The sequence below is a fragment of the Cydia pomonella genome, chromosome 5 (genome assembly GCF_033807575.1).
Source record: "Cydia pomonella isolate Wapato2018A chromosome 5, ilCydPomo1, whole genome shotgun sequence".
Classification (NCBI taxonomy): Eukaryota; Metazoa; Arthropoda; class Insecta; order Lepidoptera; family Tortricidae; genus Cydia; species Cydia pomonella.
The window spans coordinates 9,483,871-9,502,653 of NC_084707.1; the positions used below are offsets into that span (position 1 = coordinate 9,483,871).

Below are 18,783 nucleotides of genomic sequence, written 5' to 3' on the forward strand. Positions count from 1 at the left end.
AAATACCCACACAAATTTTATTATTCGATTGAAAATATTCGTAGTGTTCCTATTCACCCCAGCCATCCCTATTCACCCCAGTTGACAGTACTGATAGATCAAAATGTTTTTTCATTGTGTTCGAAGACAATGACTTCCTATTAAAATAATCGATTTCGTCTAATAAGAGCTACTATAGTTACCTAAATATTTACTGTGCCGCGCCGTCCGTTCAATTTACATTCAATTGTTTATTTTATATGTAAATATGAGTACCTGTTGTGTGAGCATCAACATCTTAAATGAATCAGCTGATCGTCGGTTACCTTAAACTTACTAATCAACGTAAAGAACGGCCTTGTGGGCGTGGGAACGTTAATTGTGTCTTATCTGAGTGTGGGTACTTAGGCAGTTATAAGGTAGGTATGTAATGTACCCTTTGTTAATAAATAATAACTAAGTACCTACATTTTAAGTGCAAACCTCCTGGATTATTAAATTTTATTTAAAATTAAATACCTACAGATTGATTTAGCATAACTGACCATACGCTGAGGGGTGAATATGTAGGCCATACTGAACAACTTTTACCATGGGGCCAGCCCGGAGAACACAAAACTGTCTCATACATTTCGGTGAATCATATGTCAATTGTATTCTCTGGAACGGCCGATTTTTTTCGTGATTTCGGGGTTGGCTCCATAGTAAAAGTTGTTCTGTATGACCTAGGTACACATTCAGCCCTCAAATTATAATCAGACTTACTTAGCAAATAAGCCAAAACCGGGCGTAAAATACAAGTTAGGGTATTTTCACCTTGGCTACGCTCCTAGTGTCTCAAAGAAGCATTTGGGAATCTGGTAATCACGACTAGATTAACAGAATTGGCTCCTATAAAACTGTCACGCCATAGCAAAAGAACAACATCAATCATAGGACTAAATCCGTGAAACCGGTCGCCACGCTATTGAGTCGGAATTGTTTCTGTGATGCGCCCGCAGTCGCCGACTGCGCGGCCCCGACAACGCGCGTGCGCGAGTGATGTTATTGGACCACTTAGCTTATTGAGGATTACTCTCGGCGTCCTCGCGTCCTGTTCATAACCATGGTGAGTGACCTTAAAAGTATATTAGGATAGGATTACGACAGTCTTTAAGTCACGAGAAGGGCTCAGCATCAGCGGATGGAAGTGATTTAGCCGATTCTTATAAGATCAGTGTTTTTTTTAAGAAACTTTTAAGTGTATTTACCTAAGTGAGTTATCGAATAGTATGATGTGGATTTATAATTGATGCCGAATAGAAATATTTACCTGACATTTATTTTTTAAAGCGACGATTAGTTAGCCCGAAAGACCTAAGTAATATAAGTTACCTAAGCAGGCAAGTATACAAAATTCTCAAACTTAGGAGCGAATGCTGTGATGCTAGTTTAATATTTGCATAATTAACGTATCTTAACTTAAGATGTAAGCATGGGCTTAAACAATGAAAGATATAATACAAAAATACAAAATTGGAATTTAATTAAAATTAAATTACCTACTTAGGTAGGTAACCTAAAATCGGCCTGAAATATTTACTGTACAGAGCGAATTGTACAGGTACAACTACTTAGTACTTATTTATTAATTTAAATGAATAACTTAGGTAGGTAGCATTAGCATACTAGCATTGGCTCAGTTACTAAGTTTTTCTTACGTTTTATTGCCCGATTGCCGCTTAAACACTTCTGATAAACGCTAATGTGTGTTTAGTTTTGCGGTTCATTATAGCTTATGGTAATACCTACAATAATACGATACAAGAGACATCAATACAGACTACACTCGACGCGGCGAATGACGATCTCTATGACAGTTCCTCCAACTCGCTTTTAATATAGTTAATTAAACAAATAATTGAAGAAATTAGGCTTTTACCATAGGTATTTTTATTACTTAAGTAATTGATACATTTCTAAATAAAAAAATATGTTAAAGTACCAAAAAAGTCTAAAAATATTTGACATTGGCAGTTACTCCATACGAAAATGAACTGTCATAGGGATCATCATTCGCCGCGTCAAGTATAATATGATTTACATTGCATCATTTACATGAATCACTTTACGCATAAGGTAAATGTAGGTACTAAACATCCAATATATTCAATCGATTAAGGCCACTATTGTTGTACCAAATAGCACTGCTTGTTGGTATCTTTTCACTTGCCACTAGTAAAGTATGCTTGTAAACAAATTACCTACGTAGTTACTGTAGTATTTTGACGTCACCATATACGAGTACCTATATATTAAAGCACTGAATTACCTATATGTTTTTGAACAACCTGAACAGGTTTCCGTACCTCAAAAGAAAAAACGGAAAGAACTCCTTATAGGATGACTTTTTAATCCTTCCATCTGTCTGTCAAAACCCTTTATCTCGGGAACGCGTGGAGGCATCGAGTTGAAATTCAAACCATATTCTCAAGTCTACAGTCCCTTGAGCTGTAAAAAAACAGACGGCCGTTTATGCCGCAAAAAACGTATATTTCGTCACTCACAGAGGAATCAAAATTTACAGGGTACTTTATGTCGGCCTAGAACTATGAAATTTGACAAGTAATATCGTCACAAGTAAGGGGAAACATGAAAATTATAAATATGTAAACAACAAATACCTAATAAGTTAAATTGTACGGAACCCTAGGTGGGCGAGCCTTACCTAGGTACTTATGTACATTTTATTAGTCAACAATTCGACACTCGCTTTGTAATGACTCGCACTGGGTTAATTTCATTTCCTACGTTTACGGAAATCCGTTCATTTTGTGGTCAATACAGGAACAATTGCAGTCATATATCAATAACACTAACAATGAGCTCTTATATTCTAAATTGTGGATTTGACGAATCAAAATTATAATTTTTTTTTATTGGATTCTAGACGGCAGTTGGATACCCAGACTGCGATACAAGAATGACAGGCGTATTGATACGAAATTGGTATTATATTGGTACCTATTGAACACAATTGTACATTTCTACATACGAGATGGGCTCACTTCGTATTTCAAAGACACAAGAAGCGATTGATATTCTATAACTGACAATGATGATGATTTGTTTCCGGCTTTTTATCCTCGTCTTGGCCTCCAATAGCTACTATATCTAGTCATAGTAATAAAGTTAGGTAACTGGAAGTAAATTACAATAGGTACCTTATACGTACTCGGTAAAAAAGTGTGATTAAAAAAAAATCTATCGGAGGAAGGCTTACTGCTTAAGAAAAGCCTCGACAAGAATCTTGCAACAATGGGTAGTTCCGTTTTTTCGTATGGATTTTAACGTGTGAAATATTGTTAGGATTCTCACAGTGAAATCAATATTTGGTACATACAATTTTTAACGATTCTTAATGTTTTTATAATTTTTATAAATCTTTCGATTTTACCTGTATATCCTACCAATGTGCAGAAGCAGATAATGAGACTATGGCCATTAGAGACGTTTATTACCCGACATAGAAATTTTTGTGGCAAAATAAAGTGTTTGAAAAAATGAAATATCGACATGTCTGTTATCGATGTTACCTTAACTTTACCTATATTTTATGAAGTGAAAAATACACAACACATCTTCTATAATATATTGGTCGTTTTCTATTCTTTTAGCACTGTATACTAAGGTTTAAGTTTTTATTTTTAGGTACAAAATAAATGTAATAAAGAAATTATGTAGGTAAAGATTGGTAATTAACCACTCATATGCTTTTGGTAACTGTAGTTACCAGCTGTCACCCTTATTTTATTATAATAATAGAAGTCACTGAAAAATATCAATCATTCTTGCAATTTCTCGGTAGTTAACAGCAAGTAGAATTTACATCTCTTAATTATTAATTTATGACTGACTTGTCGGTAACAGATTTATCGATGTAAATTTTTTTCAAACACTCGTTTTTGCCAAATGTCTGTATATTAAATTTAACAAAATTTTCTTGTTGTAAAGTGCAGCTTGTAGATGGTTTTTATTGAAACGCAAACTTTGGCAGTCTCGATCTTGAATCTTGAATTTAAATAGGTTAATTACTTTATTTTTCGAGTCCACCTTTTAATATTTCATTAAATGACTACTTAATCTAACACATTTATAAACTACCTGTCTACTTAATCTGACACATGTCGCCATAAAATATCTACAAACACTGCCGCTCTGTTAGGATCCCTAAAGTTAAGAACACTGAATTTGTTTTTTACTTGACTATTGTACCTACACGAATAGAATTTTAATAGTCTATGTAAAGGTATGTATGTACATAGATGCCGCTATAAGTATAACGCTAAACCGATGTGCCGATATAACGCTAAGGAAACATTTAAATACTAATAAAAACAGTCTAAATATAGTGCTTTAATCAATAATTAAGTAACTAAAAGTCGAATTAATTATAAGTTTATTAGTTTAATTATATGTCGATTACTGTTTCAGTAAACTGCCTTAAAAGTGATCTTGGATTGATTTGTTTGTTCGTATAAATGTGACGTTATTTATTGAAATGGACCTTATAGTCGATGGCGCTTACGCCATTATTAGCGATGCTCCTATATAAATACAACGCTGCGCTACGCAGTGATCGCAGATCCAGGTTTTATAGATAACGTCACAATTAATTCAATTTACAATTAATAAGATAAATTTCAACCAAACGTTAATTTCTCTTTAACTTTTAATTTTATGCACTTGCACTGGTTTTAATATTTTTGATCACTTTTAAAGCAGTTAACTGAAACATTAATGGACTTATAATTATTTCTTAAAGCACTCTTTATTTATACTATACTATTTCTACTGTTTTTATTAGTATTGAACTCTAACAATATTTTGGTGGTAAATACTGGGAAAAAAAAATCCTAGTAGTTACCACCAAACCGAGTTAGTGGTAACTAGTGGGATTTTTTTCCCAGTAGTTACCAGTGGTAAAAGGTGGGAAAAAAATCCCAGTAGTTACCACTGGTAACAACTTGGTGGTAACTAATGGGAATGGTAGACATATATATGTGAAATAATAAATACCTACTTAACAAGCTAAAACTTTTATCGCCTTTAGCCTAAAATGACTCTTCCCAAAAAAATAATCAAGGCATATTCACTTGTTTGCTTAGCTGTTGCGATTAGCATAAAACGAATACAAATGAGCTACTGTATCGCATTTCCATACTAGCACCGCTAATTATGTAGCGTTGATAATAAAAAAAATATTCGTGTTTTCCTGTTCTTCAGTTGGAAACAACAAATTGTCTAGTCAGTAAATAGGTGTTACTATAACTATTCCGTTTGGTAAGCTTTAGTCGTCAATTTTGTGCGTGTGTCGCAGTTTACTTTAATATCTAGGCTTATAAGGCAATCGTCTCACCGCCAGCAATAAGCGAGCTTTTTATTAGTGGGAGAATATTTTCTTTGAAAAAGTTACCGCGCGAAATGTATGCTTCATGGCTTACATTTCATGTGCGAGAATATAGCCAATCGCTTATCGGTTTGAAAGAATGTCTTGACATAATATTTGGAATTAACATACATAAAACAGCGCCATGAAACCCAAGAATACCTATAAAATATTAACGTAGGTACTTTTCAGGTTCGCTTTCCCATATTCGTGGGGATTCTGCTGTTGGGGTGCCACAGCTCTTCGCCGCAGGCGGTGCTCAAGACCTTCACGCTGGAGGAGCTGATCCCTTTCCGGGGGGAGTTTGCCCCGGACAGACATACTGGGGATTGGATCTCAGGTGAGCCGACAATCCCACACTCTGGCCGTGTAAGATCCTCTATATAGTCGCCCAGAAACCTAAGCCTATCTAGTAGAGTACTAAAACTGTTAACAAATGATGTACGCTGTTTTTAACAATAGCGTTTTAAAAAAAATTACAAACCTAGTTCGTGAAGTTGTTAGGGTTAGACCAAGATAAGTGTGCAGTGATTTTGATAGCTCTGACTGTGCCAGTGTTATTTTAAACGTCACACTTCCATGAAATTATGACGTATAAATAACACTTGCATTGTATGTGCTGTCAAAAACGGTGCAGACTTATCTTGATCTAACTCTAGCCTCTGCCTATGTACTTAAAAACTGACTACCCATTTTAAACCGTCGTATAGTCTTACAATGTTGGTGTACGTCCGAAAAGTATTTACATAATTGGCGTTTTAAGGAAAATTTGCTCTGTGCTTGTCGTATTGGGAGAGGAAGATCGTTCCAGAAACGAATTGCCTGGAGGGCGAAAGAGTTGGACATGAAACCAGTGCGGTAAAGAGGAATAGAGAGTGTAAGACTCCGAGAGGTACGAAGGCCGCAACCGGGACGAGGTGTTACAAATTGAAATTTTGATTTAAGGTAATCTGGTGCAGCTGGATCAAAGAGGATGGTATAAAGCATGCAAAGTATTCAAGACGACCGACGCTCGCGGATCGGGAGCCAGTTTAGTTTGCGGCGGAAATCAGAAACATCATACTTTCGGAGCCCGTAAAGAAATCGGATATAATTATTGAGCAATCGATCTAATTTGTTAAGTAACTCCTGACTAATGTTGGAATAACACACGTTACCATAATCTAGGACAGGCAATACTAACGCCTGAATAAGGAGGAGTTTCGTGCTAACCGGCAGGAAGTGTTTAAGCCGGTAAAATTTTTAGTTTATATATTGACGAAAATGTTACTTTCAAGCATTGAAAATTAAGAACACTTAAAATTGACGCTGCCGGTAATACTAATAGAGGCAAGAGCCGAGAACGATAGCCTTTTACCATCAAAATCAGGTGAAAAATAATTGGCGGCATATGAAACGTTTGTTCAATGGAAAATCAGCAAAAACGCCCAGTCTTTCTTGGAAAACGTGTTGGTAACTTACTTCAATGAACGTTTTAGTGCAATTATTCGATGTTAAAACTGCAAGCCACCATTTTGACAATTTTAGGTACTTTTAGTGTTTTGACAAAATAAATCTAATTTATAAGTTTTGTTTTTTCCTCGCAAGTGTGTTGAAAAATGTCGTATGAGACGCGTGTGCTATGGTCATTACACACATCGGCTTTCTTATTGCGCGCTCGCTTGCAGTTCGCGCGCACAATATCGCCTCGTGTGTAATGACCAACTTAGTACACTTGTATCATAATGTGCTATTACAGCACATATGGCGCCACTTTACCGCACTAGTGCAATAATTAGCACATTACGTAACTATGACGAAAATTTAAAAGGTTTACTCTACTGTACTGTAAAACGATGTGCGAGTAGGTAATCCGCAACTCGCGTCGATTTAAAACACTCCCTTCGGTCGTGTTTTAATTTATCGCCACTTGTTTCGGATTTCCTACTTTTCGCACTTGTATCGTAATGTACAATTATCATAAACCCTGTTTGAGACGTTCAAAAACTGCACCTAACGACCAGCATAAATATAAACTGACTTGTTACAACAATTTTTTTATCCGAGAAAATGTTATTATTGTCGTTTTGACGACGATTTCGATTTAATAATTACATCCAAATTTCGAATGTCTGGAAAACAAAGGAGATTTGACCTCATTTCTCTTCGTGATGACGATGATGTTATTGAGTGTGTGATCAGATCAGATGCCGGAATGGCGGTCGTAATATGCAGTTCTTGTACAAAGCATAGAGAGATTATAATATATGTGTAAATAAAGCAGTGTATGGAAATATAGATAATTAAATATTGAAACAATGCCTTTCATTATGTTGCAGTCACATACTATCTATCTGATTTACTATAGAGATTAAGATTTTACGTATTGTAATGCAAATAGACAAAGGTGGTACGTTAATCATATTTTCTTTCCCTGTCCAATATTTTATTTTATTTCATTTTAGTGCATACTTTGTTTAATGTAGCATGATAACAGTACATGAAGACACCAAGTAAAGGCATCGCGAATTCGTTCTAAAATAAGTTAAATTGTTGGTACGACCGGTGCTAAATTGGTGTAGAATCCCTAAGGGGGTAATCACACCAGGCAAGCTAAAGTTCACACTGCTCCTGATTGCAGCTCGAGGTCGTTCCCACCGACTCGACTTGAACTTTACTGAATAAGGGCGATTTCAGACTAGCGTTTTATACGAGCGTACGCGTACGCGTATGTAAGCTCATATAGACCAAATGTAGGTAAAAGTAACGCGCGTGTAAACTTGTAAAAACCCAATGTAGGGAAATGTAAGATGCGTGTACCATCAAGACGTCGAAACGACCGTATACGCGCAGAAAAATACGCCAGTCTGAAACCGCTATAAGTATTTATATAAGATCTTAGTCTGCTTATGTACTGCCTTTATGAGCTTATAGCTTTTGCCCGCGACTTCGTCTGAGTGGAATTAGTAATTTGGGTAGGTTATTTTTTATCCTGTTTATCCTGTCTTGTTTTTTATAGAGTCCCTATACATATTGATTCCCTATACAAAACTTCCTTATTTGGGAGACAACTAGTTATAATATAATGTGTTTGCTATTATGTACAGCGACTTTTAAAAATAATTTATTCCAAGACGCAATTTATTGCGAATTTTGTTATGTTTAAGGCGTGACAAACAATGTCAATTACAATGATGATGGCGTACATTGAAGATAATTATTTAAGTTGTATGAAAAGTAGAAAGCCTAAAGACTTCAAAAGTTTTAAAAGTTATTTAATAACAGTATCACCGTTTGTATTTACTACCCTTGTATAGGCGTTAGCCTAATAAAAATAATAGTAATCATTCAATTTCTCAAATTATCTCAAATATCTTACATATTTCCACCCCACTTAAGAAATGATTTGAATTATCCTAATGTCCTTCCCTGGGACTCAAGTATCTCCATACCATATTTTAACTAAATCGGTTCAGCGGCTTAAGCGCGACGAGATAACAAACAGACATACAGTCAGATACACTTTCGCATTTATAATATTGATATGGATTATTACGCCTACGCTACGGTTAAGTATAGGAAGGTTTTGAAAATTTGCAGGTTAGAAAGATATAGCTTTTAATTATATATATTATATATTATAACTCTTACCAGGTAGATTTTGTATTAACGTGTACGCGATATTTAAATTAGTATATTTTCAATTTCAGATAAAGAATTTGTGCATAGAGATCCTGGCCAGGGCATCATTAAGTACGATGCTTCGACGAAGACTCAATCGACGCTAGTAGACGAAAACGAATTGGTAAGATTTGATTGAATAAGCAGGCCCCTAAATTAATTTCACAAATAACATTTAAATGTGGGTCACTCAAAGAAAATGTCGATGTCCCTAAATTGTTTCAGTTTACTTCAACGCAAGATGAACTTAAATTGATTTGACTATCGATTGTAGGAAATCTCAAAAATATTCTAATTAATCTCTTTATCTGATTTTCAGTATAAATTGAGCGGCTACTCAGTTTCCAAGTTTTCAAAGGATCTGAAATATTTATTGCTGACTTCCGAAGAGAAAAAGGTGGGCCGTTAAGCAATTAATGAAACATTTGCTGTCTTACGCATATCATACCTTTTTATTGTTAAAATAAACATGTGATACGTGGAGGCTTTCACCTGTGGAAGTGGGGTTCTTTAATAATTTACCAAAAACATAATTAATACGTAAACAATTAATTCAAGAAATAAAAGGCTTTTTATTATTTTATGTGTTAAAGTAACAACACAAATCTTATTTGACAATTGTTATATAGGCTGTAATTTACGGGGTGAATATATAGATCATACTGAACAGCCAATTTTATTTCCGCGATTTCGGGCTTGGTTCCATAGTAAAACTTCCTCAGTATGACCTATTATATATTCACCCAGTTAATTATTTCAGGGAACTAAAATCAGCCTATATAACAATGTAAAATAATATTTGTGTTGTTGAATACACATGTTTATTTGAATAATAGAAAGGTAAGTATTTGCGATAGGAGTGGTTTTTCTTATGTCCTTTGCGAAAATCGGAATATTATCGCTTTTCGCTTAAGACTTACTATAAAATAACTTTGCTATTGACTAAGTTGGATTAACTTAGATTTTTTTGACAAGATACTTGTATGTTTTACAAATAAACATTCTTTATATATTTATTTATACTTTATTGCAAATAAAATATTAAGTACCTACAAATGGTGGGCTTAATTACTTAAGACATTCTCTACCAGTCAACCACTTGGTCGAAGAGAGACGTTTGTTAGGTGCAGGCTTTGTACTTAAGAATAATTAACCGATATCACTACCTACTATTTACAAATTAAATAGTAATTAAGTAATATGATATAATATAATGCAATCATAAACTTAAACATATACTTTATATGATATACTTACATAAATATCTACATATATACATTATACATGTACAGTCACGTCTGAAAACATCGACACGACCGAAGTGCCAAAAATATGTATACACGACCTTATGGCCCATATGTTAGGGTAGTGTATACATATTTTTGGTACTTTGTCCGTATCAATATTTTCAGACGTGACCGTACCTACTGCGAAACATTACTTACATCTGTCAGATAAATGCTTGCGCAACATGCGCTTGAAAGTGTATTTACTTTGAGCTTTCATTATGTCCTCTCTGTGGAACAGAATTTCTATTGTTGATAATTTGTAACGGCAACTTATCTTCGTAGCCCATTGTATTATACGAAAACTATGTAGTAATCGATACTATGAGATGAATCTATTGTATTAAGCGTAAGCATGTAAGATGGATATAATTTACAGCACTTTACACGTGTTTTATCTACCGTAACGATTTGTGGTTTGCTTCGCTGGTCAGGTATGCAAACAAGGTGAAAATACATTAGCGATTTTCTGAATAAATTTAATACAATTGTTACGAGCGTATTAAAACAATTAAGTACTTAGTTTAGTTGTTTTGTAAGTGTGATTGTGATCAACTGATCAATAATCAGCAATTACCTGAATGTGTATAAATGAGTAATAGTGACGGTAGATATGGTAGATACCTTAGATACTAACCAAGGTTGATAACCCGTAATGCAACAGCTGTATGAATTATCCTTTAAAAACCAGTCACCTTTTTAGGGTTCCGTACCTCAAAAGGAAAAACGAAATTTTTATAGGATAACTCGTGTTTCTGTCAGTCCATCTGTCACAGCCAATTTGCTCCGAAACTACTGGACCTACTTATTGACTTTAATTGTGTTTGGTACACATATGGAAGTCGGTGACCCAAAGACGGATGTTTAACTAAAATAAATTAATTTTAATCATAGGGGCTATTGGGGGTAAATTAGCAGGCTACCAGGCTCCTGCTCCTGAATGCATTATCATCCAAATTTGACTGTCTTTTTGTGCAGAAATGGAATGACATATGACATGCTGTTGCTGACATTTTATTTTTATACTGTATTTAATCTGATTTTAATTTTAATTTTAACTTGATTTTAATTGTGATATTAATTTATTATACTAGGTAATTATTTAATAACAATTTTAATTAATTTATTTAAAATTAACGTAATAATTATGCTTTGGATACTAAGTTACTAACATAGTGTTTAAGAAGATTTCTAACTAATCTTACATATTGTATATATGGGTATAATACTTGAAATAAATAGTTCAATTCAATTAGAAATTACGATTAGCGTGGGCAGTGATCTTTTCCGATTCGATACATATATATAAATATTTTTTTTACTAATATTGGTAAACAAAATTAAATGTAGTGGTTTCATGTACTAACAAATAAAATAAAATTTAGTACCTAACAAAGTGGAAAATGTGAAAATATATTTAATTTACATTATATTTCTCAGGTTTACCGATATTCACGCCTCGCCGTGTACTCGGTATACGACCTCGAAAACAAGTAAGTGATTTCAATAGCTTTGTGCTTGTTAAGTAATTGTAAAAAGTGTAGCAAGGCCAAGATGTCACTATTTTGTATTCACTCAGATATAAATGACTCCTTAATTTACATAGGTACGTTAAAGTATGGGTCTTATGGTTCTTTATGAGTTTATACGATATTGAATGTATATTTTCCATGTGGCCAACAAATAAAGAAACAAGACACAAGCATACGATTAAGTAGTAGGAACCCATGAGCATTTGGTAAACATATGTTGGGGCTCCTCTACACGATGGGCCAGCGTAGGCCAGTCCAAGGGACGCAGCTATGCGGTGAAATGAGATAGCAATATCACTTGCTCCCTCTAACGCATAAATGCGTCTCTAGGACTAGCCTACGCTGGGCCATCGTGTAGAGGAGCCATTGCATTCTATATTCTTGTCAGCTTGCCACACAATATTGTGGGCCATTTATTTTAACAAAGCACGTAACCTCCACGTACGTCCACCACAAAAATAACTTTTTGATGTCTTGAGATTTGTCTCAAACTCCTCCCTCCTCACCTAATCTCACGTGAGGTCTTTCACATTTTGTATTTTGAGTATAAATGCGTTTGATTTATTAAACAAAACACAATGTGCTTTTTTATTTTTACTAAGAGTAGTAAGTAAAATAGTAGCATTTGAGATCGTTTACATATTCTAGTCTAGAAACATGTTTTACTTTAAATTAATCTGATTCTCCCAGATTTTAAAACAATAGTTCGCATGAAAAAAATTCCGTGATAGTTGCAAAATCCTCCCTCTTTCTCACGTGAGATTTAGTGAGATTCGGCTTGATCCCCCCTCTTCCCACCCCTCTAAAACCTTCACGTAATTAATGGATGCTCCCTTGACTATAACTAAATTACATGCGTAAATTTATGTTCAGGTCGACCCAAAACATAAGCAAAGGGGATCTGCAGGTAGTGGCGTGGGGCCACGGCCACTCGCTGGCCTACGTCCAGAATAACAACGTGTACTACGTGCCCGACGCCGCGCGCCCCGACGACGTTACGCCGCTCACCACCGAGGGCAAGCTGGGGGAGGTCTACTTCGGCGTCGCTGACTGGATTTATGAAGGTAAATACAATCAAATTAAAAGTTAAAAAAAGAGCATGACTGAGTGGGCAGTAGCGCTTTTGTGGATATACCCAGAGTTAAGGGATATAAAACCTAATTTTCAGATTTTTGTGTGCCCTTATCCCCATAAAGGGCACACAAGCTGTTCAAAATTTGGTCCATAAACTAATTGAAATGTTCACCCAGCTGCAAAAGTGCATACCCCCTTTATGCATGAATTCCATTATTATAAAGCGAATAAGTATGCACTTTTGCAGCTCGTTGTACCAATAACTACTAAAAAGGTTCTATGTAAGTCACAAGTGTCACGACCTTTGCCTATAAATTACTAAACTGACGCTTCGCACCTTCCTGCTAAATATTTGCTCCGCTTTTTACGATCACAGCGGCTACACTAAAATTTGGTTTTATAGGCGTAGAGCTAATAAGACCCCTCGGCAATGAATGTCAAACATCGTTTAGGTAACAAACATTATATACAACGTATTTCGTCATGCCAAAGTACGTCGATAAAGTTGGAGAGTGTATTTTATTGAATCGACACTAAAATGAAACAATGATACGAGTACAATGCATGCAAATGTTGAAATTATCAACACATAATGATATTATGTGCTCGGTAGTCTCGTACAGACATCGTTAACTCTATATGTGTGTAGGTATATTCAAAGTGTTGCTTCTATAATTATTTACAGCCTAATAAATATTTTTATCGAATTTATGAACTTGACCTGATGACCTTATGGTAAAAGTAAGTTCAAATATTCGAATTGAACACATTATTGCATTGTAATTTAACAATAATAATAAAAATATCTGATTCCAGAGGAGGTGTTGAACGCAGCAGAGGCACTTTGGTTCTCGCCGGAAGGCACTTATCTAGCGGTAGCATCCTTTAATGACACTAAAGTGGAATCAGCTTCATATCCCATTTACGGGAACCCATTTGATATGAATAACCAATACCCTGAAATGGTGCGGTTCAAATATCCAAAGGTTAGTGACCATTTTGATCGATTCAAAACAAAATTAATATTTTTTTCCTAGTTTCATCAATCTATTGTATAAACTATTTTTGCCAGGCAGGTCGCGTAAATCCCGCAGTAGGCTTACAAGTCTTCAAACTTGGAGATCCTTCCAGTGAAGCAAAGAGTATTCCTGCACCAGTAGACGTTGTTGGTCTTGATCACATACTAGGACGAGTGGCTTGGGCATCCGACCACAATCTCATAGTATTGTGGCTTAACAGACGACAAAACATTGGTTTGTTGGTTAACTGTGATTTGATAAACTCCAAATGTAATATGCTTCAGGAGCAATCGGAACCTAGTGGATGGATAGACATAACTCAACCCTATTTTGACAGCACGGGAACTAAAATGTTGGACATTCAGCCTCAATACTCTGACGATAGAAGGTTTCCACATGCTACTATTTATGATTTCAATACTTTAGAAACGAAAGACCTAAGTCCGGGCAACGTGACTGTAACGGAAATTTTAGGATGGAACGAAGAGAAGAATGTAGTCTATTACGTTGCTGCGCCTGAGAGCTTACCATGGCAAAGACATTTATGGTCGTCGACAGTGAGCGGGGATGAGGTGCGGTGCGTGTCGTGCAAGCAATCGTCTTGTCATGTCGTGGACCCAGACTTTTCACCAGGTGCCAGATTTGGTGTCTTATCTTGTAGTTCGAGTAATGTTCCTCCTAAAATATTTTTATACAGTGCACAGGTAATTTAGGTGTATCTGAAGCATACTCTACCTGGCTTACGAAAGTAAACATCAAATTGTTGCTTATTTATTGCAAGCATTATTCTTTACTAACCGGTATTTAGTTAAAGGTTACAATTTCTAAAATTACACATCGTTAACAAATGTTACATATTCCTTGAATAAAGCTTGCCATCAAACAAACTTGATTTTAATATTTAATTTTAGAATTACATGACTAACGAAGGCGTTATTGGTTTTCAGACTGATGAATTTGTATTGTTAAAAGATAATCTAAGACTGAACGAGAAATTAAGCAAGTATAAGTTGCCAATGACTTTGTTTAATAAGATACATTTGGAGGACGATTTGACGGCGAACATTAAGCTGTTGCTGCCGCCAGTGATTGAGAAGGGTCAGCAGTATCCCATGGTGGTGCGAGTTTACGCTGGACCAGGGACGGCCCGAGTATTGGATAACTTCGATTTAGGTAAAGGCTCTCTTTACACTAAAGCCTCCAGAAGAAAGTTGTCCATAAATAATTTTATTACATTTTAAAATATACTTATATCCTAACCTGAGCCAATGCCAATGCCAATTGACGTTGATAAATACGGTGACACCCTAATTGAATTGAGCGCGAACTCGGACGCTCATAACGTGTATCGTCTATTTATCGTGGGTCCTTAAAGACCACATTTATTTTACAGAATACTACAATATGTACTTATCAGCTAACAGAAGTTTTATATCAGCATCTATTGATGTGAGAGGGTCTAAAGTCATGGGCGTTGACAATTTGTTCGCCGTGAACAACGCTCTTGGGACCGTGGAAATAACGGACACTCTCGCTGCCATCAGGTATCATTCAATCATCTTATATTGCATTATCTTGTTTATAGTATAATTTCTCATCGTAAATAATCTTAAAAATAAATGGGTTATTTTAGGTGACCATTGTTTGCTAAAAAAATTACGTAAGTATTCTAGCCTCACGAGAGTTTTACGAGTGAAATAGGTACAAATCCAAATAAAACTTTGTTGCATCTATTTTCACAGAAGAAGAACGATATTTTGATTGTGTAATTACGAGTACTACCTACTTATCGTTTATAAATAACTTATTATCGAACAGATTTTTTTAATTGCCCTCGTTCTGCCATTATCCCTGTGAGAACTTTAAACTGCCCTAATGACACTGACCTGATTTCGCAGCCATTATAATAAATATTCACCGGAACTCCACGAACGCAAGCAGAATAATGCGTATATTGCTTTGTCACGCTTTTAAGTAATAATCATAAATTAAATTAACAAAACTTGCAAGCATCGTGCTTTTACTTTTCAATAATTGATTGTAGTTTTTAAACAGGTTAGTTAGTTCTAATTGCTTAATCATGCGTGTATAACTGTATAAGTATAAGCGCGTGTACAATTTAAATAAATATTCAACATGCGTGTACAAAGCAAAAAACATACCCTACTGATCATAATTTTGGGTACAACTGAAATGAGCGGTCTCACTCCCATACCTACTAAATTTGTACGGTAGCGCTTGTGTGGTGACCTCGATTGTCTTGTGTGCTCCATCTAGTAGGTAGTTAAGGTGGTCTGTGAGTCAGACCAAGGTAATTCGGCGGCGACTTGGCAAGTGACAGATTGCAAAAGTGTCACCTTGAACAAAACCCTATGAAAAAATGACTTTTAAAGTAGCATCTCCACACTTTGTCAGGGCAAAGTCTTTACAGGGGTTAGCTTATTGTTAGTGTTAGGCGGACCTAAAAAAGACTGACCATAGCGTTATATATTTTTCAAATTACCAGGCGTCTCGAGGAGTTGTACCAGTTCATCGACCGGCGGCGCGTGGGCGTATGGGGCTGGAGCTACGGCGGCTTCGCGACCACCATGATGCTCGCCCGCGACGACCAGCACCTGCTCGCCTGCGGCGCCGCCGTCGCGCCCGTCACCTCCTGGCTGTATTATGGTAACTTATTTCACAACAACGTTAATTAATTAACCTCATTTTACGGTTTAGGTTATGTTAGTCACAGGACGCGACGCGCGGGCATTGTTCCTGCTTTTCATAAACTGCTAGTGCTTGAAAATGGAGACTAGGTTCTCCGACACATGTCGTGCGTGTGACTAAAATATGCGAGTTAAACCGTAAAATTAGCTAGTATTCACTTAATGTATGAGTATGACTCAAGACATTTAAATTTGAGCTTATGGAAGAGCCCATTGCACCAAACAGTCTATTAACGTTAAAGTAGTTTGCTAATGTTATCTTGTATGTAAACTTCGGTATTTTTCTATAGGTTAAGTTGATCTGTCATAATTAATCAAACTCATCAAGCGGACCCTATTAGGCGGAGCTTCGTTTACTTGATCAGCTTTAGACAGCTTAGAACTAAGAAATACGTCACGTTTTGCAGATTCAATCTATACCGAGCGTTACATGGACACACCGCAAGTAAACAGAGAGGGCTACCTCAACTCCGACCTGATGTCCTTGTCGGAGACTCTGCGCGGACGGAAGTACCTGCTCGTGCACGGCAGCGGCGACGACAATGTGCACTACCAGCACAGTCTGCAGCTGGCAAAAATTCTGCAGCACTCTGACATTGCCTTTGAACAAGTTGTAAGTAAAAATTACTAATTACTATGAACGTTACGCGGTTTCACCCTGATGCTGCATGCCCGGATGATGTCCCGGAGCGGCGTGCGAACCCGCATCCAATGTGATGGCTCCTCTACACGATGGCCCAGCGTAGGCCAGTCCAAGGGACGCAGCTATGCGGTGAAATGAGATTGCAATATCACTTGCTCCCTCTAACGCATAAATGCGTGCCTAGGACTGGCCTTCGCTGGGCCATCGTGTAGAGGAGCCCTGAAGACCGCTTCATGGATTTTTCTTTCATATATTACATCTATTTCAGTTTATTGTCTAATGGTTCGCGTATTGGAACTCACAAAGGTTTTAAATATAAGACGAACGTGTATAATGTTGTGTGATTGTGTGTAACGGTGAGAGGCCTGCACGTTTAGTAAAGAAGTAGAGTTCAATTTCTTATGGTTACACAAATATACGGGGCATGAACATCGAGCTGTACTTCAAGCGGTACAACGGTGTAATGAGTACTTTATTTTACTCTTTTTTTTACTTCTACTACCTTCTATACCTGTATATTACTGAAGTCCCGTCCAAAACTGAACAAATAGTACATGTAATAATATTCCCAATCCGCATGCTCAATGCATATGGCGTAAGTTGTAGTTGAAAACTAATACTACTTACAACTAGTTAATGAAAATATTTCCTGCATATCGGTAACTTGCGAAACTATTTTAATTCCAGAGCTACACGGATGAGAACCATTCGCTTCGAGGCGTGAGTCGGCACTTTTACCACACGTTGGATCGCTTCTGGACTCATTGCTTTGACTCCTAGTTATTAGTTATTTAAATATGTATATATGACTTTGTTATAAGTAAGACAACGAGCTTGTGTTCAGCGTAATTGTAACATTTTGATCTCCCAACTGAAGAGGAAATGAAATCATTTCTGAACTCATTTATACTGTGCCTGTTAATACACAATAAATAATTAAATATGTACTTGTTTTTATTTTACGTTATATATTTTTAGGCCCTCTTATTTGAGAGTTTGGGTGACATATCATTCAAACGAATCAAACTATATATGTATATGTAATTATAATTAATAACTATGGTAACGATAATAATGAGACATTGGAGAGGGGGCTCCCACAAACTTATACTTTTTAATTTGGACTTTTACACGTTATAATGAAAGGCAAATGCAATAAAAAAAATCACATGGAAACTACTAAAACCTTAAAAGGTTAAAGTTGACTTAATAGAAAAAAACACGAAAACATATCTAAATTTTTTATTTCCAATTGTATAGCGTTACCTTGCATACGGCAACAGTATAACTTTGCTAAAGTTACTTTAGCATAATATTATTACTATCTATACGAGTATATATACTACCTCTTAAAGCCGAGGGATTTGACTACATTTTAAAAAGGATTGAACTTTCAGAGATATCGAGGAAAGCCTTTACAATCCGCGCGATCGCGAAATCTTCCGTCGCATGTT

At 36.0% G+C, this 18,783-nt stretch overlaps 1 protein-coding gene across 1 annotated transcript; it reads left to right on the plus strand.

Moving 5' to 3' along the window:
• The first annotated feature begins 548 nt into the window (after positions 1-548).
• Positions 549-18,274, plus strand: LOC133517665 (venom dipeptidyl peptidase 4-like). Its single transcript, XM_061851024.1, has 13 exons — positions 549-1,087; positions 5,600-5,747; positions 9,097-9,191; positions 9,387-9,464; positions 11,794-11,846; positions 12,759-12,949; positions 13,776-13,945; positions 14,032-14,682; positions 14,926-15,151; positions 15,372-15,522; positions 16,485-16,645; positions 17,094-17,299; positions 18,017-18,274. Exons 1-13 carry the CDS (start codon positions 1,085-1,087, stop codon positions 18,107-18,109), a joined length of 2,226 nt encoding a protein of 741 aa, XP_061707008.1. The 5' UTR covers positions 549-1,084; the 3' UTR covers positions 18,110-18,274.
• The last annotated feature ends 509 nt before the right edge of the window (positions 18,275-18,783 follow it).